The 27,452-nt window shown below is 31.6% G+C and overlaps 1 protein-coding gene across 1 annotated transcript; it reads right to left on the reverse strand.

Moving 5' to 3' along the window:
• Positions 1–15,819: 15,819 nt before the first annotated feature.
• On the reverse strand, positions 15,820–22,440 carry LOC111920366 (uncharacterized). Its single transcript, XM_023915932.3, has 12 exons — positions 22,024–22,440; positions 21,199–21,382; positions 21,022–21,090; positions 20,839–20,937; positions 20,351–20,430; positions 19,548–20,241; positions 17,956–18,614; positions 17,597–17,681; positions 17,441–17,492; positions 17,306–17,355; positions 16,889–16,936; positions 15,820–16,137 (listed from the first exon to the last, which is right to left on the reverse strand). The coding sequence occupies exons 1-12, from the start codon at positions 22,338–22,340 to the stop codon at positions 15,961–15,963; spliced, it is 2,514 nt and encodes an 837-aa protein (XP_023771700.1). The 5' UTR covers positions 22,341–22,440; the 3' UTR covers positions 15,820–15,960.
• Between the last annotated feature and the right edge of the window lie 5,012 nt (positions 22,441–27,452).

Genomic DNA, 27,452 nt, shown 5'->3' on the forward strand with positions numbered 1-27,452 from the left:
CCACATCCCTATTTCTTCCTAGTCACTACAAATCAGAACAAATGTGGTAACCACACCCTGTATCAAGAACCCAAGAAATAGCATGAGAACAAATGCGGTAACCACACCCTGCAGCTTCTCTTCCAATGCCCTATTTTGTGGCAATGGTGGCACTCTGCCTCCTTTGGGTTTGGGTTGGGCTTAGAAGGATCAACCTTGGTCCCACTAGAAGAGGAACCATCTTGGTACTTTCCCTTGCGATGGTTCTTTGAAGAAGCCTTCCTCTTCTTGCCCCTTCCCTGCCCAATAGCCAAAATAGGAGCAGCGGTTGGATTGGGAGTTGGTGCAACAGACTTGTCCTTGAGGTTGCTCTCAGCAGTCCTTAGGAGCCCTTGGAGTTTACTTAGGGTGACCTCTTCCTTGTTCATGTGGTAGGTCATCCTAAATTGGTTGTAGCATGAGGGCAAGGAGTGAAGAACCATGTCGATAGCGAAATTTTCCCCAAAGTTGACATTCAACTTGCGAAGACGATCAACATACCTTTGCATCTTTTGCAAGTGAACGGTTAGAGACACTCCACTTCCCATTTTAGCAGTGATCATATTCGTTATGATCTCATAGTGCTCTTGCCTCGCGCTTTGGTGGTATCTCTCCATCAAGTCTAGATGCATGTCATAAGGATACATCTCCGCATAGGACTTTTGGAATTCGGAGTTCATTGTGGCTATCATGATGCAATGGACTTTCATTGCATCACGCTCATGGGTCTCAAAGACAACCATTTCTTCGGGAGTAGCAGTTTCTGGATTGATCTTGTCGAGCTTTTCATCGAGAACATACTCCTTGTCCTCGTAACGCGCGATCATGCGAATGTATCTTATCCATTCGCTAAAGTTCGATCCATCGAAAGTCACTTTTTGACAAAGGCTCATTAGCGTGAATGAGCTAGCAGTAGCGTTGTTTGCATTAGACATCTACAAATAGAAAGGAATAAAGTTGATTAGAATTAAGTCCCTAATTAACACCCAAAATGAAAATTTAAGGCTAGGACCCAACAACATTATTTACACATTAGAAAAGGGATGTCGTGATCCAACATGCAAATAATTTGGAGGTAAGTGAATGACGATTCACTAATTCTTCACCATGAAAAACATAAGCTTAAGTTTTAAATGTATTGAGAATTCCTAGTTTTCTTTGAGATTCATTGAACCTTTCAATGGCATGTTTAAATCTCGATATGCCCCTCTAGTTTGTGACTGGGATACCGAGGATCACAAAGCGGGTGTGAATAACCATGCAAATCTACATGGTGCCTTCTTTGTTACAATCACCTATTTGATGTGCCGGTAAAACACACACGCTCCACTGAACTATGACAAACAAAGAATCACCCTTTGCCACCTTTGCTTAGAACCAATTAGTGTGCCGGTTAACCACACATGCTCCATTAACCTCTTAGAAAGGGTGCAAAGTGTAATTTCATGGGATTGCATCAATTCACTTTTCGTAAAGTAACTAAGATTGGGAATTTTATGAAACACGTTTAGTTACTTTATATATATTCATTATACTTATTAATGAGAGGAGGTTTGCCCTATCCTACCCGTTCGGCTAACGACCCTCCACCAGTCAAGCAAGCGGTGGGTGTGAGTGTACACCCATTAAGCGCCATTTTATAGGCAGCAGCCTTATACTCACCTTATAGACTGGCTTCGTGAATGAGGCCTACTAGCGGTAAGACTAGCATTTTTAATCATACATATATATATATATATATATATATATATATATAAGTTGTAATAATATATTAATATAGTGTTGAATTTTAAACTTGCAAAATTCTAGGGTTTGAAATTTAAATTATTCAAATTAAACTTTTAATCACAAAACTTAAATTTCAAAACTTAAGGAGAAGTTTTAAACTTTTCAAAACATAAGGATCAAATAGCAAATAATATAAATCAACCAATTAGATTATCTCAATTTGATCTTATTCAACATTACTTGCAAGACAATCCACCAATTCAATTCAAATAATCAATTATTATCATATAAGGAAATTATTACTCAACTAATTGGTAATTATATTTTGTTTGGTCAAGAATATACTCATATATTTGATTAAAATCGGATTTTAATGACCCAAAACAGTTAAGGCGAGTATCCTCAAGTAAAACAACAAGAAATCCCGAAACTACCTCCTTCTGACGCTCGAACTCGCCGAGTTCCACTATGGACTCGCCGAGTTGGAGCTACTCGCTGAGTCCACAGTGGAACTCACCGAGTTCATCAAGCAGAATCACAAAAATCGAATTTTTCAAGCAACAAGCAACCAACCAATGCATCAATTCAATAGAAATCAATCAAAGCTCTGATACCACTGATGGGTTTGAGTCATAAGAACTTTCCTATGTGCACATGCAAACCCTAATGCTTGGATCTAGGTTTCTCTAATTGAACATGCATTGAATCCAAGACTTGCAATACTAGATCTAATGTAATCAATTGAATCCAAGCATATGAATTCGGATCTAGAACAATACCTTGGATTACTTGCTTGATACTTCTTCTTCTTGGAGCTTAGAGTCACAATCGTCTCTCCTTTAATGGCTTACAAACATCAACTAGAAAGAGGATGATCTTGAGAGATAGAGAGAGAGAGGATGGTGAAAAATCGGCTCTAGGGTTCCTTCCCTTGCATAAGTGCCGATTTCCCTCACCCAAGGGATCTATTTATACTATGAGCTACTAGGGTTTCACCCTTAACCCTAATTGAATAACTTAGGCCCTAAGTAATCCAAAGATCCTCCTATATATTAGGCTTGGACGATTTTATGGTCTCCTAACCCTAAAATCAGTCCACCCTTATATCCATAAGGATACATAGCCCAAAACACAACTATCACACATTTGACAGTTTATGCCCCTTTATTCAATTAATTTATTTAAGTCACCAAATTAATTCTCAATTAATATATGACTTATATTAATCAAATAACATTATTATTCCTTTAATATATTATTCTCATAATATATTAACAATAATATCTCTTCTCTCTTAACAAATCATCCTGTCAAGTTGCTATGGTGAAGGCAACCCAAAAGGACCATGCATAACCGGGTCAAGTACTTACCAAATATAGTTACAGCCATAAACACTAATCCAACAATATCTTCCAACACTAATTCCATATAGGGTTTTGAAATATTCCCAATTAATGAACTTTTGATTAATTAATATTCAACCATTTAATTAATTAAATTATGAGTTATCTCCAGAAAAATACCAATATTTTGGGAAAATTTTTAATAAATTTCTAAATATTTTTTAACATAAAAGTCCTGACTATATAACGTTTTTAACAGAAAAGACCAAGAAACTGGTTAATTTATTCACATTGACCCTCTTTGATCTGTTCAGCAGGTCATGAGACCAAATCGTTATTTTTTTCAAAATAATGAGACTTTCTATATAATGTATAAACATATTTTTTATGTATTTATATCTATTTTTACGTATATATATTTTTTAAGTTTTTATGTGTACACATTTACGTAGTTTTATGTATTTTTAATGTATAAACGTATCTTTTATATAGTTATATGTATTTTAGTATTTTACATATTTTTTTATCCATTTTTATTTGTTGTTTCTCTATATATTATATATTTATATATATTTTTATGTATTTATATATTTTTAAGTTTTTTATATAGATGTTTATGTATTTGTATATATTTTAAATGTATCAATGTATTTTTTTGACGTGTCTATATATATATATATATATATATATATATATATATATATATATATATAAAAGAAGTGAGAATTGGATGAAATAGTAAAGACGGCTTGAAGTAAAAAATTACATATATATAGGTAAAATAATATGTTTATACATTTAAAATACATAAAAATATATAAACATTTATATAAAACACTTAAAAAATTATATAAATACGTAAAAATACATATAAACACATAATACATGAAAAACAAATAAAAATACATAAAATCATATAAAATACTTAAAAAGTACATATAAATATGTTTATATATTTCAAATACATAAAAATACATAAACATCTATATAAAAATCTTTAAAAAAATAGTGGTATACCCGCGCAAAGCAACAGTGACGAATAGTTTCCTTGGTTTCATGTCGACGATTAATTTTTTTTTTTTTCAGAAAAATGTTATATTCCAAAGAAAACACAACACATCAACAAATAACATTGACCGTTAAAGATGTATATCTAACATATGTTGCTATCTTGCATAAATATTGATTTTTTTTTTGGGTTAAAATGGAAGCAAGTGATTTGCTTTATATATATGAAAAATATGTGTATAGAGATGTTGTGTATGTATGTGTATGTCCCTATGTGGAGAAGGGAAGGAGGAGACTATGTGTATGTCCCTATGTGGAGAAGGGAAGGAGGAGACAACGAATGACACGGCGTAATAGTTAAATTGGAACCAATTTTCTAAACAAAATGTGTACGTATAAAAACTTTTGACATTTGTTTGCAACAAAACTTTAATGAAAACAGTTTTCTTTTATGTGAGACATACTATACAAGAAAGTCTATGACTTGTTTGATTAAAAAAAAGATTGCTTAATCTAATAAAATAAAATTGGCTATTATGAAAATAACATAATTTGTTATAGTTTGTTAATTTTCATTTTAAGTTGTTGTTTTTGGTCAATAACACATCTTTTTATTTTGTATGAGTTACAAAAATGCATATTGTATTTTATATTTTTACTCGGACCTAACAAGGTTTTCTCTAAGAAAAAATTAAGCATCCTACTTTCCAGAAAACATTAAAACCTTACCATCCTATTTTCTAGCAAAACAATATTTTATATCATCCTACTTAAAAAAACAATAATTTACATAATTTTTGACTTGTTTTGAACCATAAAACATAGCTTTTGACTATTCTTTTTACACAAAACAACATTTTACATCATTTTTGACCTTTTGGGATGTAAAAAAATCACGGTAAACCAAAAAACAAGATTTAAAAAAAAAAAAAAAAAAAAAAAAAAAAAAAAAAAAAAAAAAAAAAAAACCTAGAATGTACAACTTCGATTGCTCAGACACTTTCAAAAATAACCAACCATGTAGGGTAATCACAATCAACTTTTGATGAGGTAACATCCTTGAAGTCAAGCCCACAACCTGCATCACATATAACTTCATTTGGATCCTCGGTCTTCTTGCTCCTATAGATTTGATGAAACAAACCAAGAATAACTCAAATTTATTAAAAAACATATTCTGGATCAAAATACAAAATTTATTACTTGATGCTACAAATGATATCGGTTTCGTGAATAAATCAAATAACTACCTAGAGATGCCTCTTGCCATAAGAGATGCTAAGCCTTTTAATATCCATTAATTGGAAAACTAATAGACGTCGTTCCTGCACCATCAAACAAATTAAGTTTCAATATATAATTAAATCAATAACATAAACATATATGAAACATAAGTAATTATACTAACTTTTTTGACCCCAATCGTTCATGTATTTTTCTTTTCCCCCAATTTAGTAAACCAAAGAAAAACTAAAACTAAGTGCTAAATTTCCAATTAACTTACCTCTTACGTGTCTAGATTCTAGAGGCTTACCGGTATGCATATGTCAATTTATCTTCACTATTCACTACAACTGTATTGTCAATTAGAAGGCTAGTGTGAGAAGAATCTTGTTAAATGTAAAATATACCGATGATAATGTCATATATCAATTAAACATGAATATTTTTTGAGTGTTTCCAGAACTTTGCATCACTCTTCTTGTAGTCTATCTAAATAAACTTGATGTCCATCCGTGATAATAATGTTCTTTAAGTTGAATTTAAATTTGAGTTAACCTAATGAAGCCTTTCAATCCACAGCCTTGTCACCTTGTACAAAATGACGAATACTGTTGGTGTTAATCCAAACTAGGTCAAAGCCACGTATTTTATTCAAGGGCAATTCAGTCTTTTGTTTGGAGTATGACCAAGTATATGGCCACGTGGGGTCTAGAGACTTAGTGGGTAGTAGGTGTAGTAAGTTTAGGATAAGTAGTTGAATTTATCTTGTTTAAATAGCCTTGTAATCCATGAGTCACTTGGATGAATAAAGCAACCTCTTGAGTCGAAATTACATGGTTCTCTTTCATTTTTTATTCTCACATAAATCAATCAGAGTGTGTCCATTGTTTTCTAGTGAACAAAGGGCCTGATTTTCCAACAAATACAACCCTAAATATGTTGATAAAGCACATTTTATGTCTATAATTTGTATATAGGTAGATAGATACAAGAGAAAATCACCTCTCTCAGTAAAAACAAACAAAAGGCTCCTTCAAGTTTTAACAAAAAAATAAAATAAAAAACTTAACAAAATTATTCTAAAATATAAATCAATACAAGAATATATAATAATCAAACCACAATTAATCAAATTAAAATAAGATTTTTTTAATTAGACAACTAAATTAAAATGTACTTATCGGTATTTTTATTATCTTAACATCTTACTTTAAGTTCTATATTTGAATTTATTATTAATTTAAATTATTCTTTTTCTTATAAAACCATTGTGGTTTGAAAGTACAATGTTACAATTGGGTGGTTAATTTTAAAGTAAACCCGACTGTAGCATTGTACTTTCAAAAGTATACTGCTTTATCAAGAAAACCAGCCACACATACATGACAAACGAGAAAGAATGTACTAAAGTTCATCAATAAGGTTTTTATTTTTCAATACCAAAACAAAGGAGGGCAGTAGTGGTGGTGCATGGGATGAATTTCCAATATAGAATTCCCTGCAAAAAGTTCATCAGATAAGTTTGATGCATATGACAAAATCGTTTCTCATTAAAATGGCAACGTACTTTCATTTATTTAATTTATCCAACAAATTTTTCTTTAGAACCGAAGCATTAAAAATTTAAGAACACATACAAGAACTTAGGTTGTTGTGATAAACTAATCATACCATTTTTTTCTTTGTTTCTCCAAATGTAACATTATTGTAAATTATTCATTAACAATGAACTACTTGTTTTCTTTCTTTCTCCAAATGTAACATTATTTTGATGTTCCTTCACCTAGCAAAAATCACAGAAATTGGTAAGGAAAAATGTGTAACCTAGTAATAGTAATAGAAATCAGAGAAAAAAATTTGCATGCAGATAAGCCTGTCATTTAGGTTATACGGGCATAGAAGAGGCATATGAACCATATTGCCCATGCACACTGTTTTTATATAAAAAAATATAAGCTTTTACAGTTTTATGACGATATTGCCCCTGAAAGTTGTTTTTATGTTATTAAGATTCATTTTTTACAGTTTTAGGACGATATTGCCCTTGCACACTATTTTTTTATATTTAAAAAAAATTCTATTTTCAAAATTTTTGGATGATACTGCCCTTGCACACTGTTTTTATATTAAAAAAATCATTTTTTTAAAGTTTTAGGACGATATTGCCCCTACACACTGTTTTTATATTAAAAAAATCAAATTTTTATAGTTTTAGGACGAACTTGCCCCTACACACTTTTTTATATTAAAAAATTATAAACGTAAAACCTGGTCCTGGTCTGAAATTTTTGAAAGCATCTTCTACATTGATATGACATTCAATTAAGTGTCCTCTAAGCATAATATCATGTTGTTATAGTAATTCAAGACAAAATAAATATTTTTGAAGCATAAAAAGATGAGAAAAATTAATTTAGTACCTGTGACAGAGTTTTTCACCCACAACAACACAAATTTGCGCCTCTATTAAGTCGATTGATGATATCATTTCGGTCACTGGATGCTCGACCTTTTTTAATATTAAAAAAACAAAGTGTCACAACATTTATCTATAATAAAATGGAGTTTATAATTTGTTAGTTTTTATTAGCAAACCTGGATTCTGGTGTTTATTTCCATGAAGTAAAATCAAGGTTCTAAATGGCGTGAGGCGTGGCGTGGCTGCAAGGCCAAGCCTCAAGCTTAACGAGTAATGGCGAGCCATAGCGTTTTTCAAGGCGTGATGTAAGGCAACGATTTTGTATTAATTTAACATTATATTACCACACAAATATAAACTTATATTAAATATAACTATTTTTTAGAAGTGTTAGATCAATAAATAATAATAAAAAGTTAACAAAAACCACAATACTTATATCTCCGATTTGAAAATACATAACAAAGAGCAAAAAATTGTGTCTCAAACAAAAAAACACACGCCATAAACACGTCATAACGCGTCATGGCGCACCATGTCACGCCTAGCTACGTGTCACATCTAACAGCAACGTTATGAAACTTTTCGTAACGGCGAAGCCACGCCTCACACCATGGCGCGCCTTTTAGAACACTGAGTAAAATTGACCCATTTCATAAAAAACAAACTCCACGATACCAACACTAGTGTACCCAATTGATGCTGCTGCTGCATCACCCATGGCATTCCTTAGCTCTAGTGTTAATGCAGGTGAGGGTGTTTCTTCAAACAACTTTTGATTCCTACTCTGCAAGGTCAAAATCACATTTTTTACAATACATACAAATAAATATATAAAAGAAGTAAGCAAGCAAAATAACCGATTGTAGAATTTATATATATATATATATATATATATATATATATATATATATATATATATATATATATATATATATATATATATATATATATATATATACACACACCTTAATACTGTAGTCACGCTCTCCAAAGTGAACAATATTTTCGTATTTATCTGTAAGAACTTGAAACAAGCATGTGGCTGGAGTTAGAAACTCAACAAGTTGGTAGGGGCAAACTGGTCTTTTCAGTTTCACTATTACAAAAAACACAAAAACACTAACCTTGAACTGAATGTGCCTTGGATTTCGGATGTATTTTTCCAAATAAACACCATCATTTTCCAAATGCAGTTGCAGCCTCACACTAGGCTTGCTGTTAAGAGAAAAATACAAACAAAAAGATTTAAAATTGGTTAAGAAATTATAAACAAAAAAAAATATCCATAAAATAGTTAATTGTAAATTTTATAATATGTGCAAAAATTTGACAAACTCATCATGTTCTTTTTCAAGACGCTCATTCTCACTAAAAACATCAATGGCATGTACAACACTATGATTAGACAAATTCATCCACACACCCACATTAGCAAGTAGCGAAGGGAAAATGGCAAATAGCAAGACAATAATCAATTACGAAAAAGAACTTATATTTCCTCATCATTCGTTCGCTATTGATGATAGAAGAATGTGAGATGAATCAGTCATTGATTAAAGGAGGGATGACTAAAGTAGGGAAGTATCAGCAATGGAGTTCTTGGATAACTGTAATAAAATCGAATAAAGGGTCGATTTTTCTGATTTTGAAATGGGTGGTGAAAACGACTTGAATTAAAAAAAATACATATATACGTAAGATAATACGTTTATACATTTAAAATACATAAAAAATATATAAACATTTACATAAAACACTTAAAAAATTGAATAAATACGTAAAAATACATATAAACACGTAATACATGAAAAACAAATAAAAATACATAAAATCATATAAAAAACATAAAAAATACATATAAATATGTATATATATTTCAAATACATAAACATCTATATAAAAATCTTTAAAAAAAAATACATAAATACATAATATATATATATATATATATATATATATATATATATATATATATATATATATATATATATATATATATATATATATGCAATACATACAAAAATAACACATAAAAATACACAAAAAAATGTAAAATACTTAAAAGTAAATATAAATACGTAAAAAATAAGTTCGTACATTTAAAATACATAAGAATTTTACATATAAAAACTTAAAAGTATATATAAATATGTAAAAATAGATATAGATATAAAAAAAATACATTTATACATTATATATATATATATATATATATATATATATATATATATATATATATATATATATATATATATATATATATTGTGTCAAAATTTACAGAAAAGTCTAATTAATTTGGAAAAATTAACGATTTGGTCTCATGACTTGATAAACATGTCAAAATGGCTAATTTAAAGGGTTAAAGTGAATAAAAGATTAAATTATCTGGTTTTTTGGGCTTTTCCTATTCAAAAAGTTAAATAGTCCTGATTTTTCTGTTAAAAAAAGATTAAGACTTTCGAAATACTTCCCCAAAATATTGGTACTTTTCTGGAGATAACCCATTAAACTATTGAATTAATTCCCAAAATATTTCAAATTAGTTTATAATTAATTATTAAACCATAATAATTAAGACATCTATCTTAAAAATAAGGAGAAGGTTTTTTGGCCATTAGATACAAAATGTATGGTTAAGATTGTGATTCAAGTAAAAGAAAATTAACCAATCAAAACAAATACCTATATTATTAGACACAAAAGAAACACAAAATTAGATGCTTACATTTACAAACATATACTATATCAATAAATCACACGAAGCTTTAATTTGAATGTTGCATTTATCTCTCTCTCTCTCTTAAACCCTTCTCTCCTCTTCTCTCTAAAAATCTAAAGAACAGCCTCAACCGGTTTCTTCTCCTCCACCGGCGATTTCCCTTCCCGACGTTATCACCGACAGTAATACATCTTCCACCACCACGACCCTAACTACTTATTCTCTATATATGTCTTTCTTCGCCTACTTGTGCTTCTCTAAACATTACTAAAAACCATAGATCTAAATCCCCAGATCTTTAACTGGCTTTTGAATATCTTTCTTCCACCAACAGACGATCCACTTAAACTAGATCTTGGCTTCTTTCTTTATTTCGATTGTAATTTTTGTATTTAACTATATGTGTGATTGTCTAATAATTGTTTTTTGAAATTTCAATTTCTGGTGTAAAGATTTTGGATTGAATTTTCCCTTTGTAATTCTTTTGTAAGCTCTGTGTTTGGGATTCATGTTTTGAGTATTTGTATTTATTAAAAGTTTTAGCAATAGTTTTCAGATCTATGGTATATGTATGTATTTGTCTGGAAGAAAAAGTTTCCAATGTAGGCTCTATGTGAAATCATCTTCAGAAAAAATATGTATTCATTATTAATTGATCGAGGACCATATGTTGAAGTGCAAAAATTATGTTTGATGCATATATTAATTTATGTTTTTGTTTATTATTTATTAAAACAACCTTTGATTTTTTTTAATGAACTTTGACTTTTATTTGAACTTGAATCAAGAGCCTAGGATCTCTTTTACGACATCAGATCCGGTTACGTTTTGAATAAACAACATTTGATATATTGATTTGCTAGATCGTTTGTGTAATTCATATTTAATAAAAATATTAAAATTTTGTGTTGTGGTACTAATAGTTTACTCTAATCTTATATGTATTTAGTAATGTATGTCTTGTGTTTGTGGGTATTGATTTCTTATTTTCTGTTGTTAAAACACATTTGAAAATGCTAAACTGCGTTTGATGTAGAAAATGAATTATTCTTATTCCATTATAACACATTTGTATTAAGTTTTATATGTTTTATATTTGATATTTTTCGTGTGCTTGGTATGGGAAAAAAAAGATTTGGTACAGGAATGATGATAAATTCTATTTAATTTATAGTGTAAAAATTAAACTAAAAATTAGGTATTCTATTTTGATTTATGGATATCAAACTGAGTACTATCTCTAGCACAAAAGAATAAAAACTGGGTACAATTTCCATTTGAGTATAATCTCAATTTAAAAAGCAAACAAAATCTTAGAGAATATATTATATTAGAAAAATCTATTATGTCATCCTATTTAAAGATATTATAGAAGAAGATAATTGTCATCCTATTTAAAGATGGCGTTTGAAAAGTTTTTTTTTTATATATAAAAGATACTCCTGTACAACTCTTTTTCAGGGTGGCATTGGCTACATAATAGTATTTTGATTTTTGCTATTAATGACGTTAGTATTTGAAAGCAAGGTAAGTTTAGTTTTCATCATTTCATTTCATTTCTATATAAAAACAATAATGTAAATTATAGAAATTTCATAAAGTACAATATGGGGCAGTCATTTCTATATAAAAAGAAGATTGTAAATTATAGAATTTTCATAAAGTACAATTTGAGGCAAAAACCATTTGGTAGTGAAACACAAAAGCATTATCTACACCAAAATGGGTATAGCGTTAACATATTTTAATTATTCAAACATAAAAAGGAAAACGTGTGCATGTGTTTCCAAGAATCCAAGAATTTTGCATTTAATTTCATTTTCAGTTTTCACAAAAAATTGGCTAACATAATTAAATAAAATAATTTGAAACTTTTATTTGATATTAGTTTTGAAAACTATAATATGAACATTTAAAATAAGGTAGCTTTTTATTTTTATATTTAGTCATTTATAGGAGTTAACCACATAAATAATTAAGGGCGTGTTCGGCAAAATGAGAGGACAAGTGGTAATTAGTGACTCTCTCAAATGAGAGGTCATGGGTTAAGAGTAGATAATTTGCCGTTTCAAAAAAAAGTTCGGCAAAAATAGCTGATAGTGGGTAGCAGGTAGCGTTTAATTTGCCGAACGAAAATTTTTCTTTCTTACTAGCGTTTTCTTAAAAGCTATAAGTTAGAAGCTCCCAAACGATGCGTGCCGAATACGCCTTAACTTTTAACGAACAACAAAACAATAACTTATTTTCATATACTTCTTAATTATACATATTTAAATATACATTTATATTTATTATAAAAAATAGATATTTTTATTTTTAATCAATACAACAATACTGCCTATGAATATATTTTAATAATAATTGTTATTTAACATTACGTTACCTGGTTTTTTTTTAACGTCAATATTAACCTATTCCTACCAAACTACTTTTAATACAACTTATGTCTTGGAGGAGACTTGAACCCTCAACGTCAAAGAATGATGGCAACACCTGATACCGCTGAGCTAGGATTTAATGGTTTTGGACCGGAACCCAGAGGTACATTTACATGGTGTCCTGGGGTGCACAGGTAACCCTCAAATTTTACCGTTAAGTGCAAAATTTAATGTAAATTCGTCGAAATACGCCACAAGTCCATAACAAATTCATCAGAAATCCATCACAAATCCATTGAAAATTCGTCAAATTAATTCGTAATAAATGTAAATTTAATGTAAATATGTCGATGTAACCCTTTTAGTGACGAATTATATGACGAAAACAAGTTCTTTTTAGCTGTGCACCCTTAAAAAATTTGTGCAGCCTTCATACTTTTTTTCTGCGTCTGCCACCGGAACTGAACTAACCAAAAACTGATTATGGAATTAATGGGGAACTGAGAACCATAATCGTCGAAAAGAAACTATTTGCCGAAAATAAACAATTGACCGCCCTGGCACAATGTCACATTGGAAATTAACAACACACTTTGCTTTTTATCCTAAAACAACAACATGCCCAAAGAAAACTAATCGCCGAAGAAACAATTCGTCAGAAGGCTAAAACGAACTATGAAACACAAAAATATAACTAACGGACGCATAAAAATTATCTGGCGCTGCTGCCATATAAAGAGTAATAGACGAAAATTACTATTTGTTGCCCGTCTAGAAACAACTGATCGCCAGATGGAACAAATCGTCGGAACGAAACAAATCGAAAGGAAACAATTTGACGACCGTCGAAATGACACTAACTTTCGTACGGAAAGTAATCGCCGGAATGTAACAAATCGCCGCCGCAGCATCGCGCGGGTACGCTACTAGTATATATATATATATATATATATATATATATATATATATATATATATATATATATATATATATATATATATCACATTCCACCTTACAAAAAATAGTCAAACTCTTCTTATTAACCCATTTATGGTTTTTCACTCCTGTGTTTTCAATTATATTCCAAATTTAAGTCATATTTGTGACTTAATTCATTAACAAAATATTTTTGGAATGTATAGTTACAACTTACGGATAAGGTACAACCCATTTATACAAAATCTTGTCCAATTATTCCATATGACTTAATACCTTCATCTACTAAAGTAATTTTTCACTTTAAGCCACTCTAAACAACTTAATTCATTAAGTTGTGGAGTTAATTCCATCACTAAATAATTTATCATGTTAGGGGTTATCATCGTCCCTTTTCAATCCATCATCTAAATCATATACACACATATTAATGAACTAGAGCTATTACAATACCATAAACAAGATTTCATCCCTAAAATTTTGGATTACACTCAGGATTTCACCAATATCTTCAATTTCCCAAAGTATAACATAGCTAGGATTAGAAATTGGGGATAGCTTTACCTTAATCGGATGATTTGAAGGATTAAACCTTGAAATGACACTTGTTATCAGTATGTTATTAGTAGGTGTAATCGCACATTTGAGTGCGTGTTTTAAGAGTATGAATTGAAATGACCGACTAATGTCGAGTCTCTGTTTTAATATGTTGTAGCATACTACACTCCATATGTGCCACATTCAACGTTAATTCAAGATGTTTTTACTTTTGTCACTAAAAGTCGTTCCTAAAAGCTAATAATAATATACTTTCTTTCGCTCCGTGTCCTTACCATCTGTGTCGTGTTTCACAAAAATACGATGTTGTCACTATTCCTTTTACGTAACACGTTTCTCGCCTCACTTATGTGTCACGTCCTCTTTGCTCTACGCGTCGCGTAATGTATCAAAACTTTAGTCTTTTTTTTACAACTTTTTCCTATTTCATTATCAATTTATAACACCGATACAAGTTTTTAACAAGAAAATTTGAATTTAAACACATTAATACACACATATCTATATATCATGACTTCACAAAAAGGGTATTACACGCACATGAGAAACACAAATCAAGATACATCATGTATTGATGATAAGTTTTCAAAGGGTAGAGTACTAACCTTAAGTTGTTAAAAAAAATACTCACTTCACCACTATGCTTGAATGGTTGGCCCATGATCAACTAAGTGGTTATCCTTTAATAAAGCATTTAGTTATAATTAATCTTTTTTTAATCTCATTTTATTTCTTAAATATGTTACTCAAGTCATCAAAGACCATTGACAAAAATCGGACCTGATTTGTAGCCCAACGCAAAAGTTATAGATTTTACAACAACAACAACAACAACCAAAAACAAAAAAACAAAAAAAAAAAAAAAAAAAAAAACACTTTCATAATCAATCCTAATGACTTTAATATGTTCAGATATCATTCAAAAGTTGTCCAAACACTTAACTAGCATCATTAATACTATTGATACATTAATCAAAGATGTTATCATCCTTATTTTCCATAAAGCTTCAAAACACCACTTATAACTTCTACATTGGATGTCCTTCAATAACTTGAACATAGAACACTCAGAATCTACATCTAAATCATGTTAGAACCTTAAAATACATAATCAATTTCAAATTTAAATGGACCAATGGATGATCCACCATTATTAGAGCTCATAAACTTCTACAAAGCTTCATAACATCAAAATTGACTACAATGTTGATTCTTTAACCATGAGTTGAACTTAACATTATAAGATCTAACATATGAATCTATATTTGATGATAAGGATTTGAATTTCCAACGACTTAGAAACCAATTTACATCAAAGCACAAGTTAAAACTCCATTAATGCAAAATGTACAACCAAAAACCCATAATCATCAAACATAGAGTCTAGAACCTTCATAGATGGAAGTCTTAGCTTGTTGGATAAGAAGTAAAATCAATCAATCAAGACTTAAATTCAATGGTTATATACTTTTTCTTCATCTTCAATGGTTATCAAAACTCAAGAGTGAATTTACTTGTAATAAGTAGTTAATTCAATCAGATATATATATATTTTTTATATGGCAAATACGGGTGTATTTTAATTTTTAATACTAGAAAAGAAAATAAAAGTAGTTTAAATGTAAGTCATATAAGTTGCACAACAGCAGCTATCCTCAAGGACCCATTCTGCAAAAGTTCTCCAAGCTCATCAAATAACAAAGCTGTACGCCAACCCCATCCTTTGGGAGCTTTTGGTAAAAGGGTTCCTGGTTGTTTAAAGCTTCCAAACACCATCACTTCTCTTTTTGATGGACAAATTAACTGCAAATAAAAAAAATGAAAACATTATTTAGGGTAAATTACAGTTTTGGTCCCTGTGCTTTCGTTAGAATCACACTTTTTATCCAACTTTTGAGATAATGTCGATATGTCACATCCTTATCGTTTTAACAAACTACAGCACCCGTCCCTCTGACCATGTAAAAAGACTATTCTACCCTTTCTAATATCTTTTTTCTTTTTTCCAGCATCAGTCCCTCTGTCCATGTAAAAGGACTATTCTACCCTTTCTGATATCTTTTTTTTTCTTTTTTCTGTTATTACTAATATAAAACATAAAGGGTAAAATAATCTTTTTTATATGGAGATAGGATGGGTGCTGTAATTTTTTTAAACCATAGGGACCATTTCTGTAACTTTCTCTAACCCAAAAAAGGACCCTAATCCCATATAAATATTTCAATAATTGCCGGATTTCTTTTCTTGGCACTTGGCAGATTTACAAGTTAAATTTTACCTATTTTCTGATTAGCATCGGTATAATTTGAGTAAATTACAGTTTTATCCCTGTGTTATATCACTTTTTTTTAATATGGTAGTCCAAGGTAACATCCTATTCGTTAAATACATGAAAATGACCATTTTGCCCTTCTCCATTTTTGTCATCTCCTTTTCTTTCCCTAAAAACAAAACCTTTGTTTGTGCATCTTGGGTTTGAAGAGGATAGGGGCAAAATGGTCCATTCTACATGAAATTTTTGGATTATTCCAATTAAATTTTTGTATAACTTTACCTGATAACGAGCAGTAACCTTCTCACGAGCATCCACATACATATGAACCTAAGAATCATATCTCCAGTAAGTCACTAATAATATAACAGTTCTAAGAAAAGTTAAAACAAAAAAATGCTAAAAATAGCAATGTATTTCCATTGATTTATTTATCAATTATAGCAATGTCATCAAAATACAATTTACAATTTACTTTCATTTATTTTTGTGTATAAATTATAACAGCATCCCGCTTTCCTTTCTTTCTAATACACAAATGTATTTTCATTTTTTTCTCATCATGCTTTGAAAATTTTACATAATTACAACATTCTACTTTGAATTTTTATAGAAATAAATGGAAGTAAAATTGTACAATAAATAAACAAATGAAAAAAAGTATGTTGCTATTTCTTGCATTATTTTGTAGTGACAAACCTTTCTAAATGATTCAGGTATCTCTGCCTTCCTTCGATGAAGAAACAATCCTATAAATATAATTACAATTTACAAAAAAAATATTATGACATGGATAATCAATTATTAAAATTATTTAATTAGATGAAAATTTACCAAGAGTTCGACGCCCTTGAGGATCTTCATCATTGAAAGCCTGAACACTGACCTATAATACACAAAATTGTATAAGTAAAATTCTTTATTTTTATTTTTATTTTTATTTTCTAATATGTTTTTACTTTTTAGATAATGCTATAAACAATAACATACCTTCCATAAAGAACCAGCATAGAAATACTCAGGAGAGTGTTTGACTTGTCCATCATTGAGCCGAAGAACATCTTGGAATTCCACCCTATGAAGTAATAATAAAAAATAAAAAAAAAAAAAAACAATGTTAGGTAAGCTATATATGAGTGTTACTTTTTGACTCAATAGAAAAAAGTAAATTAATAAAAAAGAGAAACATTGTTGCATAGATTTGTAAAAAAAGATAAACATTGTTGCACAAATTGGTAAAAACAAATAAAACTTTGTTGCATAAATTGGTAAAAGCATGAAACTATATTGCATAAAGAAGCATCAAACCCTAATAAACTACATAGATTCAAAAGCAATTGAAAACTAACCCAAATCGAAAAGGAGGAAAATGACTCAAAGGCGTTTTCATATCCAACGAAATAGAACTACTTTCATTCTCCCATTCAACTCCACCACCATCTTCAGACGAAGAATCCATCATCTGCACCCCATTCACCCTCCCACCAAAATCCCCATCATACCCCTCCCCACTCCCTTGACTCAACCCCACCACAGCAGTCAACCCATCCCCACCATGTTGATGTTGTTGTTGTTGTTGTTGTTGTTCCTCTCTGTTCTCCACATCATCATTCCCATTCCCATTCCCATTCCCATTCCCATTCCCAATCGACTGCTGACAATTCCTATTCCCCATATGGAACGGGACACGCGAGAACACAAAACGTGTTGGCGGCCATGCGGTTGCGGGGACGTACGTGGATCCGCGTCCGATACCCGCTAGCCCGTCGATGGTACCGCGCACGTGCACGCGCACAGGGCGAAATAGTCCATTTACTTCGCCCTGAGAGGAGTCGGTTACGTACACATCTCCTATGCCGGTTGTTGAAGTGTTTTGATCGTGCTCTTGCATGTAGTAACCGGTGCGTGTGAATCCGTATGGTGGCCTACACTGACATGCCATGCTGACTAGGCAACAACTTTTGCAGGTGTCTGCGCCTATTTCGTGGATACGTTGGCTTAAAAGTGTCTATTAAGGTAATATAAAATGTATGATTAGGTTAAATGTAAGAAATAGGAATGTAGTTTTGGCTTTACTAAGTTTTTACGAATTTGCCCTGGTTTTGTCTTGGGGTAAATGTAAAAAATAGCAATGTACTTTCTTTTATATGTGTATTATAGCATCCTAGTTTCATTTTATTTTATTACAATTTCAACACTGCACTTTCAACATTTTTCTCAAGGGTAAATAGCACAAAAGACACTAAGTTTACACTAAAATTTTAATTTGACACTGTGTTTTCCAATTTGTTACAATTCTGACCATTTGACTAGTCAACTCGGTTGGTTGCTGATGTGGCATGATGACGTGACATGTTGACATGTCAAAATTGAATTTATTTTCCACAAAAGTCACTAAGTTTTCACTTTTTTCGATTTTGACACTAAGTTTAATTTTTTTTTTCAATTTTGACACTTTTTTTTTCCAAATTGAACATCATTTTTTCCAATTTTGTACGATTTGGAAAATGCAAAATGGTCAACATTGAAAAAATTGGAAAAAATGATGTTCGATTTGGAAAAAAAAAACGGTGTCAAAATCAAAATAAATGAAAACTTAGTGTCTTTTGTGGAAAAAAAAAATCATTTTTGACACGTAAGCATGCCACGTTATCAAAACTGAGATGCCATCATGCCATGTCGCCAGGTAACCAGGTTGACCGGCCCAAGTGGTCAGAATTGTAACAAATTGGAAAACACAGTGTCAAATTTGAGACAGAAAAAAAAAAAAAAAGCAATGTCAAATTAGAATTTTGGTGTACACCTAGTGTCTTTTGTGCTAATTTCCCTTTTCTCAAATGTTGTTATCATCATATATCAATAATTCAATATGCCACTTAATGGGAAAAAGACAAAAAAGTCCCTAAATAGCAAACAACAAACAAGTTACTAGAAGCAATACCTGGAGCCAAAGACCATCATTAACCGATTTACAAGGGAACCCCAATTCTTCTAACTGCTTCCTCACATTCAAAAGAGCTTCAAAAGTCATATTACAATACAAAAGCGACCCCCCTTCAAATATATTAACAAAAGTATCATATTCATCACTATTCAATCCACAAACCCCCTTAGCACAACTCTTCAACTCTCTTCTCCCAACAATCCTTCCACCCCATGACAGGGGTACCCCACACCTACCCCACTCATTGTCATTCCCAAATCTTTGCCCTACATTAAGCCAACTATTATTATTCAATTGGTAACAAGACCCCTCTTCAGATGGCCCTTCCCCTTGATCTTCCATTGTTGCCATGTCAGCGCCATGTGGCATGTCTTGGAAAGATGAAGGGTAGTTGAGGTCATTTGTAGGAGGAATGGGTGTAGTTTGTTCGGTGTTGCAGTGGCATTTTGGATCTGTGTTAGACTGACCGGATCCGGATTCTTGTACTTGGCGTCTGAATTCAGGCAGCCCGGTTTTGGAATCCACAATCCGGTCAGCAAGCTCGACTAGAATGGTTTGGGCAGCATCATGAACTTCTCCTTCACATGATAGTTGACTGGTCAAAGTCTTGGAAAGGGGCCCACTTTTATCTGGATGTTCAACTTTACTAAATGCACCTTTTGAGATGAGGATGTATAATGCCAATTCAAACCTTTATTAAAAGGGAATGTGAGATTAACTCAGTATTCTACAAAAATTGTGTGTGTGTGTGTGTGTGTGTGTGTGTGTGTGTGGGGGGGGGGGGGGGGGGGTATGTTTACCTTTTTTCTTCACTAGGCACCCATAGTTCATCAGAAGTTAGTAATGCATGCAGTGTTTGAGAGGAAAGCTTTGGAAGCACCTGTAAGTTGAAAGATGATAATCTAGAAGCATAAACTCTTCCAAAATTATATAAATTATTTTCCAAGAGAAAAAGAAAAAGAAAAGAATAGAATAGAGACAAAAAATTGAGGCTATATCTATTAAAAGACAAAATAGGTCAAGATCATTTGAACATATTACATTCAGGAATTTGAATGTTTTAAGGGCTAAATGGAAGCAATAGCAACTTGTTGTTCTTTATTTGTTTATTATAGTATTCTACTTTTATTTCTATAATTGGTAGATTTTTAAAGGTACAATGTTGTAATATGAATCTATGATAAACAAATCAATGAAAGTATGTTACTATTTCTTGAATTTAACCCTATTAAGAAAGACAAAGGCATGAAAACAGAAGCTATAATAGACATAAGATTTCCTTTCTTACTTCTTTCAACTCCATGGCCCCACTTTGACAAAGATAACCCCAACAAGCATTTCTAACACGTTCTCCATGCTCACCATAATTTTGGCCCTCTGCAAAAACCTACAGTAAACATGCAAATGCTAAATAAAAATATCTATATATGATATCAAAGATATAACAAGAAAAAAAAAGAGCGTCTCAAACCTGATATGCTAACAAGTTTGTAGTCCAGAGTTCTGATATAATGAAATCAGTGCAAATCGCACATAAATTCTGCAAGAAAAGTTATACAAGTAACAAGATTCAATCAATAAAGAACATAATGCCCATGTTACCCTTTTCCCTTTTATTATGTAAATGCTGAATAATTTACAAGGATACCTGAAGGTCAAGAAATGAAGCTGCAGCAAGAACACGGAATGCATTAGTGTCATCAAGTTTAGGGTGATTTCCATATAGGTATGCTAAAGCTATAGCAATGGCTTCTCTGTTAACATTGTTGTCATCCACATGTAACGTCAAAACTGGTGCATTTGCATCTTTCCATGGACCATGAAGCATGTTTCTACATAGTACAATCAATGGCAATATGACATGATCAAATGTTTATAAAAAGAAGAAGCAAGAAGACTTGAATGTATAAATTATTCGATAAATCCAACCTCTAGGAAGAAAGATGCAGAGAATTATCAGTGTTTTAACTTGTGCTTGTATCAAAAATCAAACTCAAACTTCTATCAAGACTCTTGAAAATGATATGAGAATGCATATTCCTCATCTTATTTTGTTAAATAAAAGGTTAGCAATGTTAATTTATCATATCCCTCACTTTATAGGTCATTCTTTCTGCAAATTACTGCATGTTTGTTTATAAAAGTAACCTATATTAAACAGATCATGATACCTAAGATATATATGAGCAATAGGTATCAACTACTTCAAAAAGTCACTCCAGTTACAGTCTATGAATCCAATTTTCCAAAATTAATCCTATTTCGACATTGAAATATGCTTTAAGATAGCAATTGTAGTCATCTTCAGAGTTTCGATTTCATTCTTACTTTACTTTATCAATCACTTACGGTTTCAATTAGCTTATACCACACTATCATATGAGTGAATTCCCACTAATTACACAAAAAGCATAGGGTCAATGTAATAAGAAGGGGATAAAACTGAAAAAAAAAAACAAGCGAGAGTTGTAACCTGAAGTAAGAACTACGAGAGAGGATGAGACGGTGGAGATGATAAGTAGCGCCCATGGCCTGAACGACTACATCTGAGAAGGATCCATTGTTGAAACCTTCCATTTGAATATGATCACATAAGGAAGTGAGGTTACAATCGAGTGCGCGGAGTTCGCCGCTGCTTCTGTCGTTGTCGGAGTGCTGCTGTAAGGGTTGTCTCGCCATTTCCATTGTTGCGGTGCTTGTGCTCGTGCTTGAGCTTCCTCGTCCTCCGTATGATCGGTGTTGGTGATGATTGATATTGTTATTAGGGTATTGCTGCGTTTGTGATTCCATGAATCTACGTATTAATTCATCAATGGGGAATGAAGAACAAGAAAAGGAAAGTAAAGAGAGGGCAAACTTTTCCCGTTCCAAGGAAGAAACAGTGTTGTTGGTACAAACAATTGAAGTTATATATCCGTAGATCCTTTTACATTGACTGATTTTTGTTAGAAGCATTTTTAGTTTTTCTTTTACATTTATTACAATAAGTTTGTTAATTTCTTTTTTATGGTTAAAATTTTATTTGTTATTATTTTATGATATGATATAACTAGGAGATATGTGTAAACACGTGCTTAAAAATTGAGTAATGAAATATATTGTTTAACTTGATGTTATAAATAGGTTTTTCAAAGTTTAGATATGATAGCCAAATTCTTAACTTGAGAAGGTGTTACATCCATCATTGAGTTCTACTTTTCTTTTTTCTTATTGACTAGATTCAAGTAAAACTTTGCTATTGATTATCAACTTACTTTTGAACTTTAGTTTTTTATTATACGCTTCTGAAAACAAAGTCACTTTGTGTTTGTAGTCTTTTTAGTTAGTGTTAGTTGACATGCTACAACATGTATGTTATGTAGAGAATATTCGGATCGTATTCTCCAACGCCCAATTTTTGTATAATTAATTACAAAAAAATAGTTTAATAAACAATATAAATAATTATACAATTATAGATAAACTTTTAAAGTTTGACAAGTAAATTAACTTAATGGAATGTATTATATAGATTTTAAAAGATGAATTAATAATTAAAACTAAAAATGTCTCAAATAAACATCTTGACTAATTAAATGGCTTAAATGAGATAATAAAATATTTTAAGGAATTAAATTAAATAAAAGGACTAAAATAATAATAATAATAATAATAATAATAATAATAAATGAAATATAAAAATCCAGGGGGTATTGTGTTAAACCTCTTTTGTTGAAGGAGATAGAGTTTCAGGTTAAAACTATCAAAAGACCAAACCGCATTGGACATTTTGTCCCCCACACATGGTCATGGGGGCAGTAGCATGCAGCCCCTTTAAGTGGGGTGCATGGCCCCACTTGGAGGTGGGTCTCATAGTTTTTATTACTAAATAGTCTTATAAAAATCTAAGTTTTAGTAAAAATACTCTATTTGGCACCCACTTTTACATTAAACACTCTCAATGTCATTTTCTTACTAAAAAAAACCCAAAATAGATTAAATTTTCAGAATTTTATACTTTTATGTATTTTTTTGGACCCCGCTTGCATTTTGTTTTGAATCCGTCATTGCATGGGGGGGATTCCTTTTCTTTTCATATTAAAGCTTACATCATGTTTCCTCTAATTAAACACTAGCTTCTTTTGTTGTGTGAGTCGCCAAGAGTGAAAGGGAAGAAGGGGATAATCGATTTTGGAGCACCACCACTTTTACTGCCATGTTTTGTCTCATGTCGCTGGAATACGTCATTGTCGCGGCCAAAATATGCTTTGAGCATTGTCGTAAGAGGGGGGAGAGGATGATAAGGTGGGTTTGTTCCTTAAGATCTTCTAGCAGTTATAATATCTTCATTTTAACTCATTCTTCGTCTTTTTTCATTAAAATACACAATCATAACCACAATTCATAACCATTGTTGCCGGTTGTCATGGTTGTTGGGAAATCACCATTCCACTACCATGGTATCATTTGGTGGTGGTAAGGTTGGTGATTTTACTAGAATCATTAGTTAAATGGTTGCATAACTACATTCTTCTTTCTTTTATGGTGTTTGAGCTTTGGTGTGAAGGCTTGGTGCTTCCTATAACCACCATTGCACCAACATGTAACGACTACTTGATAGGGAATGAATGGTGTTACATTTTTAGTCAAGTTGTGGAGTATTAAGCATTTAACAGGCTTGGTTTGAAAACCATACCCATAAACCTCTTCTAATGAGCTAAATGTGAAGAAGTGGGTTCACATGTTGATTGTTTGAATAAGCTCATAATCCATTAAGACGTTCTTGTTAACATACTCCTCGTGAATGTTTAAAACTAGTATTTCATTGAAATGAATGTTTATGATTTTACCATTAATTACTTAATGAGTTGATTGGAATGTAAGCTCAAACTTGTTGGTTTTGTAAAATCTTGAAATTGTTCCTAACTTTGAAAAATCATATAAAATCATTGGATAATCTAATTTTCACACATAATATATCCCTAGAAGGGTATGAATGTCTATTTTCATCCATATCGAGGGCTTGATCTGATTCCATATACAAATGTCGGGGAATTAAATCAAATGCATGATGGTTCGAAAATTCCACTGATCACTTTGGTAATATTGTAAAAATCATAATTAAATATATGAAACTCTAAATTACATGAGGTTTTTTTGGATCTTGGTAAGAATTTTTAGTTTCTTCCATAAATTGGATTTGGTTTGATTCCATTCCCGAATAAGATGGAATTGACATTCCTTACAGATCGGTCCAAAAAGACAATTGTTTGCAATAGTCATATTGTAAAATGTGTAAATAATTATAGAAAAATCAAAAGTACATGAAGTTATGGATTGAGTTTAGTGAAAGATTCTAGTTTAACATTTAATTTTTCCATTTAATGATTCTCAATCCGTCTAGAGTGTTGGTGACTATTTTCACTAATTAGTCTAGAAAAATAATCAATTTTTGTAGTCGATTTGTGAAATCAATAGAAACTTATGGAAAAATAATTAGAGCATCTATTCATCCCCATGGAAATCTAAAGGAATGTTCTTTAATGATTAGTATCAATCTTTCATGAGAATGGGATTATGTTAGGTAATTTGGTATGTAAACCAATCGTTTTAACGATTTTAAAAGTAACAATAAACTTAAAATTTAGTATTATAAAGTAATACTTGAAATATGGATTAAGTGTGTGTTATTGATATATTATAGGTGTTCATATAGGCGGGTGTTCATATTAGCCCTTGCATGTAGACTGTAGTATTGCTTTGTCTTCTTTGTTGTTCAGGTGAGTTACACTAACTTATTTATTATGTTAGTTGTATATGTTTATGTGTTAGAATTATTGACCATGATAGTCCTTTTCTGAGAAGTGGTTAAGGTTTGAATGACAATGATATACCATTCGAGGGAAGTGAATAGTCCCTATATTTGCAGTGTCTAAGATAGACCCTTCCGGGGAATCAGCCTTCCAGTTTAGAGTTGGTACCAACAATATGTGTTAGAGATTTATGGGTTATGTGATTATGTGAATGTATGTGTTGTGTAGAGGCATACGATTAGTATAACGGTTGAGTAATGTGTATGCGCACTGAGCATTTTTCTTACCTATTGTTTACTAATCTTTTTCAGGACCCTCCGAGGTAGACAAAGTGATGGGTTTTACATGTATTAAAGCGGATAAATCCTTAAAACTTAAGGGTACATGTAACCTAAAGATCTAAGTCATAACACTATTGATGTAAAATTCTATTAAACAACAAGAACCCTAATCAGAATAAAAGTTAGGGTTTAATTACCTTGTTGATTATTGTAGTAAACAATCAAGAATCCATTCTTCAATAACTTGGAAGCTAGCATCACAATTGTTGTGCCTCTGATGATTCACACCCAACACTAGCAACAAGAAGCTTTTGAGTGAGAATAGAGGATATGAAATTTTCAGCTATATGTTGAGTAAGAGGAGTGGCCGAAAATTAGAGCCTAAGAGTGTCTTATATACTGTAACTTGGAAACCCTAGATAACCCTAAAATGAATAAAATAATATGTAATCAAATTGGTAATTATCTAGCTTACTATTTATCTGCAAGGAATATTCTAGATACCTTGAATATCCTAGAAATCGTCCACCTCCTTCCAAAGAAGGTTCTAGAACCTCTATTGTTCAACTATTAAAAAATTACACTTTAATCCCTTACACTTTTAGTTAATACAATTAATCCTAAAATTAATTCTAATTAATTTCTATTTAATTATCAATTAAATATTACTATTTCTAATTAATATATTATTTTCATAACATATTAATAAATTCATTTTGATTTCTAATTAATTTATTAATCATATAATAAATTAATAAATCAGTCTCTCTCTCTAAAACTCATCATATTCAATTACTAGGTTTGAGAGAAACCCAAAAGGAATTTGCTAATAATTCAAGATTATACTAATTTAGTTGTAACACCCGGAATCCGGAAGACCAAGAAAGGAAAGGAAAACCCTAAGTCAAAGGGGTCAACTCGTCGAGTCCATGGGTGAACTCGACGAGTCGGAGCGGGTTCCATGTCGAGATTTAAGTGACCGACTCGGCGAGTCGGAAGGACTGACTCGGTGAGTCAGGTCTGGGTTGGGAAACCCTAATTTTCGGACTTGGTACCCTATTTAAGCATCATTTCAGGCCTCCACCCCAGCCTCCATCACTCCCTTTACCTACTCTCGAAACCCTAAGTCTCCATTGAAGTGCTATCAAGCTTTCCTTGCCATTTTTAGGTGAATTGAAGCTAGAAGGAAGAAAGGAACCTTTGGTGATTCAAGAAGGGGCAGTAGATCCAGAGTTGGTGTGATATTTCAGATCATTTGAAGGTATGAAGCTCATACCTTGGCTGTTACTTATTTAGATCCCCTTTCATAGTTAAATTTTGTCACTTTTGGGCCATTTCCAAGGCCAATCTGAGTATTGTGCCTTTGAGGATGAAGAAGACTTCATATCTGAGTACTTTTGGGTTCTAGAAGCTCAGAGTTGTTAGCTTTTTCCTTCCTTGGCTCCATTCTATGTCATAGACCACCATTTTTGCTTGGATTTGGTGTTTTAGCTTCATAACCATTTTTGCTTGGATTTGGTGTTCTTAGACTCGGTGAGTCGGGTCGAAACACTAACCTCTTCTGGATGCGAGTCGAGTCAGTGAGTTAAGGCGGTGACTCAGTGGGATGGTCAAAACCAGGACTAGGACTCAGAAGTTGAAGGACTCAACGAGTCGCGGGGTGACTCGGCGAGTCAAGTCGCGATTGTGGGGGTTTCTGAATTCGTGAACTCGGCGAGTCAATAGGCTGACTTGGTGAGTAGGGTCAACCTGGAAGGTTGAATTTGACCAGGACTTTGACTTTGACCAGGGTTTACTTAGTTTGACTTCTGGAGGTCAGTTTGGGACTA

Source organism: Lactuca sativa, chromosome 5 (assembly GCF_002870075.4).
Source record: "Lactuca sativa cultivar Salinas chromosome 5, Lsat_Salinas_v11, whole genome shotgun sequence".
In the NCBI taxonomy this organism is placed as follows: domain Eukaryota; kingdom Viridiplantae; phylum Streptophyta; class Magnoliopsida; order Asterales; family Asteraceae; genus Lactuca; species Lactuca sativa.